The sequence below is a fragment of the Rhea pennata genome, chromosome 5 (assembly GCF_028389875.1).
Source record: "Rhea pennata isolate bPtePen1 chromosome 5, bPtePen1.pri, whole genome shotgun sequence".
Lineage (NCBI taxonomy): Eukaryota > Metazoa > Chordata > Aves > Rheiformes > Rheidae > Rhea > Rhea pennata.
In genome coordinates this window covers 15354889-15371895 of record NC_084667.1, presented here as the reverse complement: position 1 = coordinate 15371895, position 17007 = coordinate 15354889, and the positions used below count along the sequence as shown (strand labels likewise).

The 17007-nt window shown below is 35.2% G+C and overlaps 1 protein-coding gene across 2 annotated transcripts in view; it reads right to left on the bottom strand.

Annotated features, from left to right (window-relative positions):
- Positions 1-17007, bottom strand: part of TTBK2 (tau tubulin kinase 2) — a 100559-nt gene that overhangs the window by 28050 nt on the left and 55502 nt on the right. For both annotated transcript variants that reach the window (XM_062577620.1, XM_062577621.1), the window contains exons 7-9: positions 3828-3893; positions 3079-3171; positions 1951-2076 (exon numbers count right to left, since the gene is read on the bottom strand). In XM_062577620.1, the coding sequence (XP_062433604.1) occupies positions 1951-2076; positions 3079-3171; positions 3828-3893 (285 nt within the window). The remainder of the gene's footprint in view (positions 1-1950; positions 2077-3078; positions 3172-3827; positions 3894-17007) is intronic.

Below are 17007 nucleotides of genomic sequence, written 5' to 3'. Positions count from 1 at the left end.
ATAAAGAAAAAAAAATAATAAGCTTTGTTTCTGTATAAGAGAAAGGTAAAGCAATTTAGATATATCCTCCTCTAATATTTTAACATGTGTGTACTCCTTAAGATTTTGACTGACAATAATTTTCCTTAAGAAAAGGCAGAAGAAGGTATTTATACGATTGGTTACTTTAACCATTTCAGATTTGCCATTTTTCAAAGTTTCAAAGATAAGATTTGCAAACTTCTAGACTGTAAAAACCTAAAACAAATTAAAAAACCCCTTTGCTTCTAGCAGTAAAGAGAGGCAGAGAAACAAGTTGGCATTTGTGTGTGCAGCATTTTAGAAGGGAATTTAGACAGCAGTGCATACAGAGAAGTGCAGGAGATTCACTAATCACAGTCTTCCTTAAAAAGAGAGTAACACGTACGCACAGACAGGCATGACTAAGTGGCTGCAGAAAAGAATCTAACAGAGAAGGATGAAAAAACGTACATTAGGTGACACCATCTGAAACCAGAAAAATGAATCAGGAGTATGTAGGGAGGGTACTGACTTGTTAATTTATATGTTTCTGTCATTTAAAGGAATGTGTCATTTAGCTTATACAATGCTAACATCCATTCCACAGATAGGACAAATTGTAAGTTTTCCTCCCTGATGTTATTCAGTGAAAAAAAAAAAAAAAAAAAAAAAAAAAAAACAGAACAATTTGTGTTGAAATCGCATCTATTTTCCTCTAGCTTTGGAAAAACTTTGCCACATTGCAGTCACTAGCAGGAAGGCTGAGTCCATATCAAGTTTTCTCTTACTCAGTAAGACCTTTTTTCCTAAAAGCGAAAATTCCAGTTTTCATTCTTACCTCCCATCTACGATACTGAATATTTTTCTTCTCTGACCCCTTTAAAAACACATATCCTCTTCCAACTCTAAAGTATATAAGCAATTTAGATAATTTTCTGCGTTTGATGTGATCTTATCCATTTTATCCTTACTCTCAAAACCCTTCCAATTCTGTCCCAGTTAGTTCTGAGACCCTGCTAAACTGTGCATAAATCCATAGGTCATTCTCTGTCCCATACATAAGCTTCCTTTATTCTATTCTTCCTGTACACCTTCAGCACTCTCTCTGAAGTTATCATTAAGGTCAATGTCCTTTAAACTTCTAGTACAATTTCTGCTATAATGGAAATACAAATGCAGCGGAGAGGCTGAGACAATGTGTGCATAAATAACTGAATAAAGTAAACACATCTTACTTTGACAAATCAAACTTTGGATTCTAGGTCTGTGTACTATACGGTCTAAAAAGACCATACACTCTTCAAAGCAGGGACACCAACCTTTTACATGCTTGCTTGGTGCCTATGTATAATTATGAACAAAGAACGATACTTATCCAAGAAATAAAAAGTGTTCTTACAATAAATACTAAGAGAGACTAGAGCTTAAATGACCACTGAAAGTAAAACACCTTCTGACCTCTTCAAACAACACCATCTTTCTCTCTTAAATGAAAGAAAATGACTATCCAGTTTTCTAGTGTTTATAATCTCTCTAGGCAACACTTCAGTATTAAGAACCTAGCATGGCTGCAATTCATTGCTCTCTGCATGTATACACATTGTTGGTGCTGAGTTTAAGATTCTGGAAAATTGCCAGGGTCATTATCAGTGAGAAAGCAATCTGATCAACTTAATTCAAGAAGTACTCAACAGAGCCTTAAATAGAGAAACTTAAATATAGAAATATAGACTTAACTGCCTTATCCTTCCAAAATGGAAAAAAGAAGGAAAAAAAGATCTTTAAACTGCAAAATTCCCGCAGCACTGGATGGTCACTAAAATAACTTTATGTTGGTACACTCCATAATTATTCTTAAGAATACAATGAAATCAGAAGAAATTCAAGACAAAACAGCATAAAACTCTGTTATTTAAAAATCAGAAATAAAAAAAATATAAAAATGTTTACCTGGTAATCAGGTTTTGTAAAGTAATCTAAATTAGAAATGTGATCCAGAAAGATGTTGAATTCTTGAGGGAGATGTTTCAACATAAGCCTGTGCTCATATCTTTCTTTAATGGATCCCACTTGCTCCTACAAGTAGATTATATACAAAAACAGGTATTACCACACCTTCATTCTTTGCTACCACATATTCATACTGTATCTCACAGCCATTCAATACAACTCTAACCAGAACGTTGGGTGCGTGCATTACACTAGATAGTACCGAGGAAGGCAATTCTTCAGCATATAGCAAGATAAGAGCTTCTATCATTGTCCTCAGTACATCTGCAAAGTAACATATAAACTTCAAATTCAATATTTAATGCTAAGCCTGTTTATTTTTCTTTTGTGTTTGCATGCTGACTGTTATTAAGGACTATCCAACACTCCTAAAAAAGTACGTTTTAAAGAAAAAAAATGTCTTGTTGCATCGTGAGAAGTTCAGTCAATTTTTGGCATACATTTGGTCATCCCAGTATACTTCAATATTTTTGTTTATGTAGATCATTAAATCAAGACTGTTAGAACAGAAGTTACATATATATTTCACTGTCATCTATGAATGTATAAACTACACCAGAGGTTATCATTGTCTCATTATAATTTCAATAGAAGCTGAAAGAAGTTATAAAAATAGGCCATTAGATATTGTTTCTTCACATTGATCACCTATAACATTCAGTCAAAAGCACTACCACATATTAACTGATTCACTTTTGCTGAACAGCAACTAGAACTGCTCTTTTACAAATTCTCAAAATGGAAAAGAAATTCTAGATGTGTGATAGGTAACAGCAAAAAGTACTTATCTGAAAAGAGGAATATGGAGTAAGTGACATATATACACTTACATTTGCTCTATAAAACATCTGCAAAAACTAAAAGTATAGTCTACCTTCCCACTAAGATAGTTTGTAAAACTTGATTGCATTTGACGCCATTAACACTGAGAAGAGGAGAAACCAGAAAACACTGCAAAACATGGTAAAATGTAAAATGTCATTCTTGGATGCAATCTTTATCATAGCATTTGCCTGCAGTTCTGAAGTGAACCTTCTTCATCCTCTTTGGTTTCACTTCTATGTTTACCTTATCTTTTATTTTTCTCCAAGGCAGTTGTCCAACCACAAACTCTACCAACATGTAAAATAGGGACCAGAGGTCATCATGCCGTCCCATTTCCTGTGAAAAAGAAAGAAGTATTATTCAAATGCATCTTTCAGGTACCTGTAAGACAAAAAGGACTTTACTAGATTATTCATTGCTGTGAAGATTTAAATTACTCTCTTTATATATATAAATAAATACAACTGTAAAATACATTTTTACCATTAAATCTAGCAATTGTTTTAAGTAAAAACAGAAATAAAACTATTCAGTGACCCACTAAAAGACACAGAAAAACAAAAATTGAATTGTGTTAAAATAAGATTACAAAATCTTTATACTGTAAGAGCTGCTTATTCATATTTCTTTTGTGTATGATGTTAAGACGACATACTGGAGATTATGTATTTTATAAAACTCAGTAAGTTCACCTTTTCAGTTTATTAACTTATGATACAATTGTACATCAATGATAAGTATTAAAACAACTACTATTTCTACTGCAAGAACCACTGAACCATTTTACTCTCAACTACTGTAAATGCTATCTTTTCCCTAAATTTAGAAGCATAAATTTTTACATAAATAAGCATAAAAGAATACATATATATATAGTCACATACATTCTCATATATACAAATACAAAAAAGGAAATGGATGTCAGATATCTTACTGACTGTTTTCAGCTAATAATAAAGTAAGATGGATATGATACAAATTCAGACACTCACTCTGTTTCTGTGAGCATTGATTGATGCATACCGTACCGTTCCTCGAAAACCAGCAACAGCTCGTGGCTGTCAAAGAAGAACAGAAACATAACAAGACTGTCATTATCAGAAATAAACTCTCTGATTACTTAACTGGGCATCTGCAAAATGAATACAGATCCATGACAAACATCATTTTGAAAGTTTTTGTTTTATTTCAATTGACTGTGTTTCTAGAAGGTATCAAAAGGAATTTCAAGTTGGTACGAAGTGACACATGGCACAGTTTCTTAATCCATCTATTTATGTCAGTTTTTATTCTGCATAGGAATCAAGTCCTGTTCACCTCACTCCTTAAAAAAAGGTATATATCAGAACTCCTAATCTTTTTTTCTCCAGTATCTTGATTTTAAATATTAGATGCCTGAGTTTTTAAATTGTGAAAGTATCAAAAATTTAACAATTATTTCCAGTTTGTTCAAATACCAATATTGGGTTGTATGAGTTGATAACTAACCATTTATCAAAAGGTACTAGTAACATTTTCATAAATTACTTTCCAGAGCAGCAAATCAATCAACTTTTGAGAAATTCTAAGACCAGCAAAAAGCACATGTAAGTCTCAAAGCTGAGGCAGAGCAGTAAATAGCAAGGGTTGCACTACAGCCACCAATGGAAACTATTCGTCTCTTCCTTAGTTTCTGAATAGCAGTTTTTCCTATCTCACACTCTAGGTATTATACACTCATAAGTCAACTGTTACTTTACAGCCACAAAAAATAAATTCTCCAAATGTTTCTTCCTTTAAATAAAATAATGTGCAAAGAATGACATAACTGATAATACTGTCATAATTAAAATATATTTACAGGGGAAAAAATCAGATAGTAATGTATTACTTCACCTAAGACATCTATCCAATCCCTTCTAGACCTTCTTGATCAATCATCTTATATATAATAGAAGAAACCATTGCCAGAACTACTGAGTTTTATTTCTTTTATATCGTCTTGTCTTCCCAGTCAATGACAATTCTTCTTGCTTCCTTTAGAGGAACGAATGTGAGAAGCTTAAATTACCTCCCTCACCTCTGAATGGTACTTAAAAGGGTATTGGTGACCTGCCCTGGACTGACGACAGTTCTGAAGATCTTAAAAAATTTATACATTAAAAGTCTGGAGTGATATGGACATGGAGATATCCACAATACAGAATCGTTATGCTGTTACAAGAAAATGCCTCAGTCTCTCTCCCTACAGCATGAATGTATGTTCTTCTTATCTGCCAAGACAAGCAACACAGAGCTATCGTGTTTCAGATGCTACCATTACCATCAGTAACTCTATCAGTTAAATTCAACCCTCAAAAAGATTATGCAGCAAGGTGTTTAAAAAAAGGATTCAAAGGCCGATACAATCAACGTCTGTTAGAGGGGTCCTAAAGAGAGCTGAACCAGGGTTAGTTACAGTGGAGAGTATTTTCCAGGATGGTCTTAATATGAACAGATTCTCTGACACCATATACTGTACGTGTATTATCTAAGATTTTGCACATTCTCTGTGCTTCGAATACTGCTCTCAGGCAAGATGGACAATTCAGTTACTACCTTAACTTTGTGATTTCGTCACAATCCAAACTGTAATTTTTCCAAAAAAAGATTTAACCTATGTAACCACAAATGCAGATATATACTAAGAAGAGAAGTATGATTCAGCAGTTTTGGCAGTAATCAGCAGTTGTTATATATTGATTTTTACCATTGATTTTTTTCTGCTCATGGGGAAAAACACTTAATTTCTCTCCATCTCAGTATACCTACCCAGAAAATGAAAATAATATCCTCAGTTGTCTCAGAAAAACTACAGTACGAGGTCAACCTCTGTAAGTCCAAATACTGCAAGTCTGCCAGTCTAATTTAGTAAATCTTATTACAAAGATATTCTTCTGCAGAACATCTTTGATATTAGTCTTTGTAAAGGATTTTCGTCTGTTTAGATCAAAGACAACAAGCAAATTCTGCCTAAGTAATGTTCCATCCTAGCAAGTCTTCACAAAACCACTTTCAAGGCATACAGTTCCCATCTTAAACAGGTCTCACCTAGGATTACCGATGGTGGATGCACAGCTTACTTCTGCGGCTGCTTTAATGTTATATGCCTTCTCTGTAGCATGGAATTATTCAGATGCAGTCACAGGTGTCAAGACTTTATAACAGCTATATCATATGCCATGCCCATAATGCCCAACCAGGAATTTTCTAGCAAACTTTATTCTATTGCTGGGCCTACACACAATTACTTCTGATTTCCCTTCCTTGAACATTACCCAAAATGAAATAAAACACTGTAGTTCTGGAAATATCATAGTATCATGCAATTTTAAATGGAATATCTCAGCACGTTTTGATACTGCCAAATTTCAGGGGAAAACTAAAGTCCTCCACCCCCCCATTTTTTTTTTTTTTAAAAAAGCCTCTTTCCCAATAGTTCTGAAGAGAGGCAAAACATTCAAATAAGAATAAAAAAAAATATAGCCTCACTGCCAAAACAATCATAGTATAGCCAAATTTCTGAAAAGATGCAAACAATTTGATGAAGAGCACTTTTTCAGAAGGGCATTGAGACTGTAACACCTAGAAGCACAAATTCTGTAAATCCTCTAAGCATAAGGTAGCTGAAAGTGAAACTAATTATCTACTGTCTTCATCTTCTGGTCTGAATGCTAAAAAGGAAGGAGTATATCCACTTTTAACAAACTAAATATTTCTATTCTTCTGAGACTAAGGAAAAATACGAAAACTAGGATGAACTGGGGCTTTTCATTTTAGGGTAACACTTTAATTTCTACTTGATAATTAGCACCAAAAAAACCCCTTCATTTGCTTGACCAGGAAATAAACCACAACAAATGAGACAGAGTAGTTTTAGAATATTGGGGGAAATTCTAAGTGAGAAAGAGCATATGTAACCTAAATGATTCTCCCAGGTTATGGAAACTAATAATCTGTCCTACTACAGTTTTATCTAAAGATAAAACTTCAGAGAAGGACCTGGGATTGCTGGTGGATGACAAGTTGACCATGAGCCAGAAACATGCCCTTGTGGCCAAGAAGGCCAATGGTCTCCTGGGGTGCATTGGGAAGAGTGTTGCCAGCAGATAGAGCGAGGTGATCCTGCCCCTCTACTCAGCCCTGCTGAGGCCTCATCTCGAGTACTGTGTCCAGTTCTGGGCTCCCAAGGACAAGAGAGACATGGAGCTACTGGAGAGAGTCCAGCGTAGGGCTGCAAAGATGCTCAGAGGGCTGGAGCACCTGCCCTGTGAGGAACAGCTGCGAGAGCTGGGCCTCTTCAGCCTGGGGAAGAGAAGACTGAGGGGAGAATCTTATCAATGCGTGTAAGTACCTTAAGGGAGGGTGTCACGAGGATGGGGTCGCTCTTCTTCAGTGGTGCCCAGTGACAGGATGAGAGGCAATGGGCACAAACTGAAGCACAGGAAGTTCAAGCTGAAGGAAGAACTACTTTACTGTGAGAGTGACAGAGCCCTGGAAAAAGGTTGTGCAGAGAGATTACGCAGTCTCCTTCTACGGAGATACTCAAAACCTGCCTGGACACAAACCTATCTAACACGCTCTAGGTGACACTGGCGGGGGGGGGGGGGGGGGGGGGAAGAGGGGGTGGATTAGATGATCTCCAGGGGTCTCTTCCAACCTCAATCATTCTGTGATTCTGTGAAGTTTAGTAGGGTTTTTTTCTTATCAGTCATAGGTACTGGAAGCAACCATCACAGGTGTTGGCAACCACCAGGTGTTGCCTCAATTGCAGAGATCCATTAATAGCTCTCAAAATATTTATTACATTCAGTAGTTGTTTCTGTTCTTCAGCTCTTCCAAATTTAACAGCTTTATTTATTTTGCAGTAATTCCTATTTATTTATGGCAACTACTGTTACCATTTATTTTCCTTTGAATAATATAGGAAAGCTTTTGGAATGGACAAACATCAAGTTGGCACAGGAACAAAAGGGAAATTACTAAAGAGTCCTTAAAAGATAGAGTCATACTTTCTACAGAAAAGAATTTCTACCATACTTTGCCTTCAATGCCAGGAACTGCATTAGTGGTAAGTGCCATAGGGATCACAATGAGTCAGTTTCTTTATCAGAATAAGGGAGAAAATAAGGCTACAGTTCTTTCATACTTGTCATACATTTGATGCTAAAAATCTCAAAAGCTAAAGAGTTATTTTGCAAATCTTTCACAAAACCGTATCTATTTAGATCAGTTTACATTAAAAAAGGTTCTTCTAGTATAATTAGTGCAACAGTGATCTTGAAGCCAGAGTGCTCTCAGATTTGATTACTATCTCTAGAATCTTCAAATGAAAGTTAAAAGATATTATTTTGAAGGTATATGCATATGAGGCAGATCCAGGAAGAAGGATTCTTCTACACATACAGGTAACATGATTTCTTGGTGGCAGCCCTGCGCTGGAAGCCTGTGACAACATCTTAGATAAAAGACAGGAAATTGGGAGTTCCTACAGAGGTGAATTATTTCTCCTAAGCACGCTGTGGTTTGCAGATTCAAGGCAGACATTATGCTCACAAACTTAACTAAGACTACTGGTTAATTGGAGATGGGGAGGAGGCAAGCACACAGTTTTAACTCAGTTCACTATCCCTACATATCCACTCTAGGTTTATTACTTTGAGCAAGACTCACGTTTCACACCAGGCAATGGCAGAAACATTACATTTTCATTTAGTCAAGCAAATTGCTACAATCATGAAAACTAGATGATAAACACAAAAAATGAAACAACAGTTATTCCTTGTACTGCATCTGACACGTCTCAAGGTTCTTCCTATGAGGCAGGCAGTGACCGAGAATTCTTGAAAGTACCTTCAGGTTTAAGGACTGAGAAACCAGGTAAGGCAGCGAGCATCCCTCTTCTAAATGCTGTCCAGAAAGCTGAATACTAAAGCTAATGCGGGGAGTATCAGGGAGGAAATAGAGAAAATACCACCTACGGCTACCTCTATTCCCCGTTTTAAACATAGGATCTGCGTTTCCTATCTTTCCTCTTTAAAAAGTCAATTTTCTAATTTTTTTATCTGATGGGAACACAGTCCCAGGATATAATTTTCTGTATACTAAATGGCTGAAAATTCATATCTCCACTCCCCTTTTTCTGTGGGATAGGTGTTCAAATCTAATTCAATGCCTAGCATGCACTAGTGACAGTTTAAAGTAAATGAAAAATTCGGGGCTCATCTGGGTAAGGAAAGGTCAAGGAGTTGAACAGCATTACAATACATTATACATTGTAATTAATTTTCATTGCTTATACAGCTTATCAAATCCACACTTTTAGCTCTGTACAAAACCATGTAAGACACACTAATAATAGAGAGAACTTTGCATTTAGAACTCTTCATCAAGCCATCTCCTACCAGTTGTCAGTATTTGGTCTCAGTTCTACCTACACAGAAGGCATAATTTCCCAAAATTGATTATATCTGTGAGATCCTCTGCTACCCAGTTCTAGCAGAAGCTGGGTAGGAAACTGAGTTAGCATCTAACATTACGATTAAATTCTGTTACTGTAGGTTTCAAAAGAATAATGAACCAAAACTCAGCTTCAACTGTCCTTGCTATAATGAACATTGCTGCCTTCAAGAAAAAGATATTTTCTACACTCTTGAACCAAAGCCTGAGCTGTTCAGTTTTCAATTTGGAGTATTTACTTAACCAATGTTATGCACTAGTTGAAAATTGGAATGGTACCAAAGCTGATTCACAAGTAGATAAAAGGTCTGGGGGGCTGGAGGTGGTAACAACCTACTATGTCTGTCATAGACCTGAGCTTACACCAGCGAAGCAGAGATCACTGTAAGGGGAAGACTAACCACCTTATCCAGCTAACACTCTGACAGAATTTCCCCAGACAATAGGAATATTGTCTTACTTGTTCCCACTAAGTAAAAATGTGAGGTTTTTTTTGTTATGTGAAGTCCTGTACTCTTAGCAGACTAGAAGACTGAGGTTTTTGTTTTCAGTTGCTTGGTACATATCACATTTAGTATTTACAAAGATAGTACCAAGCATTAAAGAGTCGCATCAACCCAGCAGTAGAGGAAGAACCGTAACTTTCAAGACTACAGAACTAAGAATGAGAAGCAAAGGGTCTCAAGCAAGCAAATGCACCAAAAAAAAAAACAAAAACAAACAAAAAAATTGCTTTTAACCATTCAAAATATAGAAAGAGCTATGGGAGTGAAAGAATTAGAAACCAGAGTCTGTTTCAGTTTTGGTTTGCTTCTATTTTTCACCAGGAAACAAATTCTACATGATGAAACCACCTGTCTTTCCACTATAATAGCATTTAATTTCAAACAGATAGGATAGCTTTCAAAGACTTTCAATTCCTACAAGTTAAAAGAAAACTGGTGATAAGACTGAGAACCCAAATTAGTACCTTGGAGATGAACAGTTAAAAATCAATTAAAATGCCCCAAATCTATCATAATATGAGACCAAATCTTAGTACAAACATTTTTATTTTATTCTTTTTTTATCTTTAAAAGCTTTTACAGCCCATTCCCCTAAGCTTCTATCAATTGTTTAGAAAATAAAGAAAAAGCTGTCTCAGATTATATAACGGCCATACAAGATGGCAGAATTTCCAAATTAAATTGTTCATTGATTGAATATGATTTCAGTGTTCTGTAGACCACAGGAAAGAACAAGGAACTCAATATACCCCAAAAATTACAAAATATTGTATTATGAGTATTAAATCTTTTTCATATCTCAACTATTTACCAATTTATGCCTTCAAGCGGGGTATTAATGGTTGTGTTTATTCTCCACTCAGAACTTCCAAATAAGGAAGAATTTTCCTCCCAAAGAAAATCAAGCATGGGTTGGTTGGTTGGTTGTTTTTTTATTATTTAAGTTTTATGTTTTATTTAATTAATGCAAGAACATTCCATTCCATAGGGATGTTACAAAATGATATCACAGAGCATGAAATTTATATATCCATTTTGTGTCACCTTTTAACTCACAATGTTCTTTTTTCACCTTTTAAGTTAACTCACTACCCATCTTTCTCACATTGTAATACCAGCACAAGAGGCTAACTGATCCTCCCTGTAACACTGATCTCCTTCGTCTACTTCTTTGTCAATGATCAAATTCAGTGGATGCTAAAAATGCTGAGTGTATCATATTATGCTTTAAATAATCCTGCTCCGTCTCCTTGAAGGAGATTATGACAGATGAACATAATAAATGGTATAGATGGGTATAATACAGCTATATCTCATGCATTACTTCAAAAACTTTAAAAACAGTCTATCAATTTTATAGATGTTTTAAATCTCTTCTATACAAAAAGTGATGTCTGCACAAACCTCTCCAAACTAACTCCCATGTCTTCCCTACAAAGTTATCACTAATTCAGAACAAGATCTCAGTGACTGACAGCACAATTCTTTCTGCTCAGGCAGAGTCCTGATTGCAAAAGCAATGAAAAAAGGGCTCTTGGCTTAGTCTCTCCAGCAGATAAACATTTAAATCATCTTTAGTTTACACTGAGATTTAAGAAAAAAATAAAGACGAATTAGGTTCCAGTCTTACTGACACGAGATGAATTAAGGAGTAGCCTACAGGGTGTTTACATGTTACAATTTTCCCTTCGATGGCTTAGAGTTCATGTAATAATTCCTTTCTTACAGAACTGAGAATTAGAAAATAAAGCTGTAACAATTCTTCTTAGACACTTAAACAGAATTCCATTCACTGAAACAATGTTTTTTTTTTTTTTTTTTTTTTTTTTTTTTAAAGTAGCTCATCCTTTTAGAAGCCCTCAACTGTTAAAGGCTCAGCTCAGAATTTGGAAGGAAACCTCATAAATCTCATGAATTTCCAAAAATGTATGTAATATAGTCTGACTGATGCAGATTTAATGAGGCAAAGCTGAAAATATAGTTTTTAAATGTGTTTTTCAGACTTTTTTTTTTCCTTTTACAGTAGAAAAAGGTGTAAAATTTAATTTGATAGATGTGAAAAGGAAGAAGTAGTCTATAATGGGAAGGGATGCTCTGGTTTCCAAAGAGCAATCCAGGTGGTCTCTTCCAACACTACTTTTGAATCACTATTTATTAACAGAAATATTTCAGAAATGAAGAAGATATAGTAAATATTGTTTCCAATTCTATTTTCAGTAGTTGAATTATATCATATAAAACTCCACTGCTCTTTATTTTTATTTGTGCAAGTAACTGAACTGATTTCACTAATTGCTGTAGAAACACACAAACAGTGCCACATTATTCCAATAAATTAAAATTCACAGGACTTAAAATATTCCTGCATTTTGTTTATTACTTCTTATCCATTCTATGTATTTCTGCTATGTATTTTTTTCAAGATGATTCGTCCACTAACTGTTTAATTATACACTGAATACAAATCATACGGTAGAAATCTTTTTAAAATACATTTTATAAGAAAATCGATTTTACTTTATTAGAACTCAAAATAACTGTAGTGAGTTTCTTTGACTGTGTCCCAGGACACATGTATATTTAAAATCCTAGGAGAAACTATTCAAAGTAAGTGTCTAATTTTAAACAGGTAAGTGTAGTTCTGCTTTCTCAGGGCTGTTCATCCACATTTCTACTTGTTGCCTTCACCTGAGGCAGAGCACCTGGGTAAGTCTAGACACACAGGTTTGTATGTATAAAGATTAAAATTATATATATATACACACACACAGTCATGCTGCTTATTAATTCCCTACTTTTTTTTTTGAACCATTTCAGTGAAATTTAATAGAAATATAGCAGTCTGTGTGGTTAATCAGCACATACACTGCTCAAAACCTGCCACAGCACTTGCTGCCTTTTGTCCAACCAGCAGTTATTGGGCATAGGAAGGAAATACAGAAACAGTAGATCTAGAGGAATAAGCTAAGACTAGCTTAAGAGGGAGCTGGAAGCACTATAGATGAGGCCAAAGATGGCATGTTTTGAAGAAGAGTTAGATGTATGGGTGGAGAAAGTGAAAAACACTGAAAGTAAATAAGAATAAACGTAAATAAGAATAAAAGGTTATTTTCTCTAATAATGGAGAAAATTCTCTTTTCTATCTCCTGGTCTCCTACACTTTGGCAGCATCTTCACATTCTTTGTTTCACTGCCCTGTCCTTTTCCCCTGACATGCAGCTACTCATCCTAAGAGCTCTCCTGTCTGTAACCTAGCCTCCACAACACGTTAAAATCCAGACTAGGAGTCATGAAGATCATCTAGAGATATTTATTTGGCCTATGTACTCCTGCAAGAAAGCAAAGTAGATGGCTATCTAGGCAAGTTATCCCTTTCAGTTCTTTACAGCGTATCTTTGAGACCACTATGTAATTTTCAGTACATCTGCAGATGGCAATGCAGCACTGCACAGAAATAGCTAAGCCAGCTCTGAATCAGTTGGTAAATCTACAGGACACAGTGCAATGCTATGCAGAGAGGGATACTAATTGCAGTCCTGGAAGAACATGAGGGTCTTCCCAGGTTAGTTAGATTGCACAAAGCATCACACTAACATATTTGATCTGCTTCCAGTTTTAAAGTTCACTGAGGTATTTGCACGACATCTTCGAAGCACCAACAGACGTTTCTTGTTCTTTGTATCAGTAGCTGCTCTTCAGAGTAGAGAAGGAAAGTGGCAGGAGAATTACATTCATTCTCAGTCACCCTTTTTTCCTCTCTCCTGCTCCTGCCTTCCCTGGCAATTTCTGATACCTCAGGCACTCCATTTCCTCTTATTTCATGAGATCTAATCAGAGACCTCTGAAGGAATAAGGGAAAATCTTAAAAGTGTTAGATGGAATCCACAAAATGATCTGGTGAAGAGAGGTTGAAAGAACTGGACAGGGACAAAACATTGTAAGTTAGACAGCCATTTTAACATGAGATATGACTCTCAGAAAAATAATTTTGTTTTTATATTTTATGGACACTTCATCCTAGGCAGCTTTCATGCCACTATTACACATGCAGAGTAGCTCTCTAACCATTAATGTTGACGTATCCAGCCTACAAGCTAAGCTCAACCACATATGCTGAACTATTCCAGTTCTGTATTTTTCAGAAGCCTCCATTCCTAAAAAGGACAGGATCAGCTTCATGTTAAAATTCTCGTCATAACATATTGTGTATCGCACCACAGCACCCGCAACTGCAGAGAAACTTCTTTATCATGTCTATCACTTGCACCCCAGACAGAAGAAACCACCACTGAAAAGCACATGTAACAAAATGACATGGACCATTACCCTACAGCATAGGGCTTTCAAAAACTTGAGTCAGGTTTGGAAGAATAGTCTTTTAAGCCAGTTAACATATTTTAACTAATTATTTATTATATGTTTAATGTGGAGTATTATCAATCAAAACAGTTCTCTGAAACTGTTTTGTACTGTTTAATTCTTTTCCATATAAGTTACTGTCATTTAATACTGTACTCATTAAAAAAAATAGTCCTAGTAGTCCTTGGGTTTTGCTTTAATATGTATCACTCCAAATAGAGAATGCATCAGGGAATGCTTAAGATAGAAAGTATCTTCTTACTTTTTAGACAAAACTAAAACTTGATACATTTTGCAGCTTTCCAAAGTAGACTGAAGAGCTGTCTGTTCTTTAAATTTAATAGGAAGTTTCAGTTTAATCTGAATTTTCATCTGAACATGAAGTTGAATAATTGTTCTTGAACAAATTCAGGTTTATAGTCTCTTACTTTTTACAAAAGCATGCTGACAGAACATTGTTCAGTAGTTACTTACATATATTCTAAAACACTGGCAGAAGGGCAATAAAGCAAAAAGCACAGTTTTAGTCAGTACTACCTGACAACCATCTCCAAGACTTTTTTCTAAAAGTAAAATTGTTTGTAGATAACTATTGCAGCATTTACTTGGAAAGGGTATGAGAAGTATATACAAGCAATTCATTTTTAATCATTCTGAGGGTCTAATTTGCCTTCAGAGAGGAAAAAAGCTTTGCTGCAATCTTTTTTCATATAGAGAATGGCTTCACAATTACTCCTCAATTTCTGAAATTGTTCCAATTCCTCACCTCTTGTTAGAAGCATTTAATGCTTACTGCCTCCACTCTTCCACTACTGTAAAAACTACTTTCTTCCACCCACAGAAATATACAATTTGCAATTCCATCCAAAATATACTAGATAGAAGTTTGTCCAATAAAAAATTTTACCGTTTTTGAAGCTACAAAAATACAAGGTGAAAGGAGTAAGTTCAATTCTGAGACTGGTAGCTACAAAAATGCACTAAATATTATCAACTCTCTATCAACATGCTTACGTACATTTAGCAAGATTTTTCTTTTTCTAAAAACTGGGGACACGTCCTGCCACTCAGACATCAACAAATGCTTGAAAAGACAAGTAAGCAGAATAAGAAGTTTATACTCTCATCTCACTCAGCTATCAAGACCATTCACAATATTAAAAGAAATATTAAAAAAAAAAACACCATACAGTTTAAATGCAAAAAAGTTCTCAAATCTTAATAAAGTAAAAAACAAAATAATAAAAGGATGAACATATGCTTCAAGAAATGTATACACTATATCCCTGTATCTAACTGAATTACAATAGATATGAAGTCTTTGAAAGTTTTCAAAACTGTTTTCAAACTCCACACTTTTGATGTTTACCAATACATTTCTGTGCAGCGTTTTTTATTTAAGAATTTGACTTCTTACAGTGTATTTCCAGGACACCATTTGTGGTTGTTCAAAAGTGAAACATCAAGATAAAAGCCCTTCCAGCATTTGCTGGAAAATGCTCAGAACCTGAGAGCACTGAAGACAGACAAATGACATTTATCTGGTTTTGTAAATAAACACCTGAATAGAATAACATGTTCAGAGTTGGACATGAACAGATTTGTAATTGGTTTCCTAGAGAACAAAAAGATCTAAACATTCAAGTTCACAACCCCTTAAGCCCTTTTCTAAGGATCAGTCTTTACAGCTACTGCTGACAAAACTGCTTCAGCAGGAGTCATACCAGAGAAGTATGTTATTGGCAGATTTTTTAGTCCTTCATAGTACCAATAAAGAGTACGGGCAGATTCTCAGGGAATTTGGGTAGATATTCTTATTTCCTTTGGATTTTAATACTTATGTTACTTTTAAGAGTAAGAATTTTGTAATTCGTTTATGCAAAGCATATCAGAAACGTAGCGCGTTTTCCCCAGTTGCTCTAAAAGCACAGCTTCCAGTTTGGTGAAGTTTAAGATGTCAAATTGCTGGATAAAAATCTAGCAAGCTAGATCTAAAATACTCCTTAATGCATGTTAAAAGGGTTTGTTTTTTTTTCTGAATAAATACATGAAAGGTTAGACACTTGAAATTAATGTCATGCTAAACTAACCTCTGAGGGTGAGAATTCTGTTGAAGCTCTTCATTTCATTTAAATAGCAAATGAAGAATATCCTAAAATCTAGTCACTGGGAAGAGTGGGAGGAAAGTGAGGATGGAAGGAAAGCAGTCAGGCAGTAACTCTCCCCTTGACCTATGCAACCCACTAGTTAGGACACTCTCAAAGAAGCAGCCCAAATTCCAGGCTATGCAACAAACTAGGCAAAAAGGCGCTCTCTACCTCATTCAGCTCTGGTGAGTCCAAATCACCAGGCTCAAGGGATTTTCTGTTAATTTGAATAATTCTGTATGCTTACATTCAAGAGACCTGTATATTCAACAGAAAAAAATACATATTTTTAGGTGAAAAAAAAAAATCCTAAACATTTCCTTCTCACGGACACTTTTAAATTGCATTTCCCCTAGTTTTGTCAACTTAGTTTGCTTCCCTTTTATACTATCTTAGTATAAAGAAACACATAAATGAAAGACCACAAAAATCAGATCTGAGCTAACATGTGATGATTGAATTTAACAACTTACAAGATTTATGACCTCATAGATTAGTTTTTAAATAATCTGTAAGAGGAAGGCTAATCCTTCTAAGAGCAAACATTAGCATTCTTTACCTCAAATTTAATAGCACTTCAAATAACAACTGCAGTTAACATTCATTTTAAAACAGAAGCAGTGACAACAGCCCAAGAGCTAACTCTAGTACTAAATGTCCTTTGGATTTTGCCTCTCAAGGTT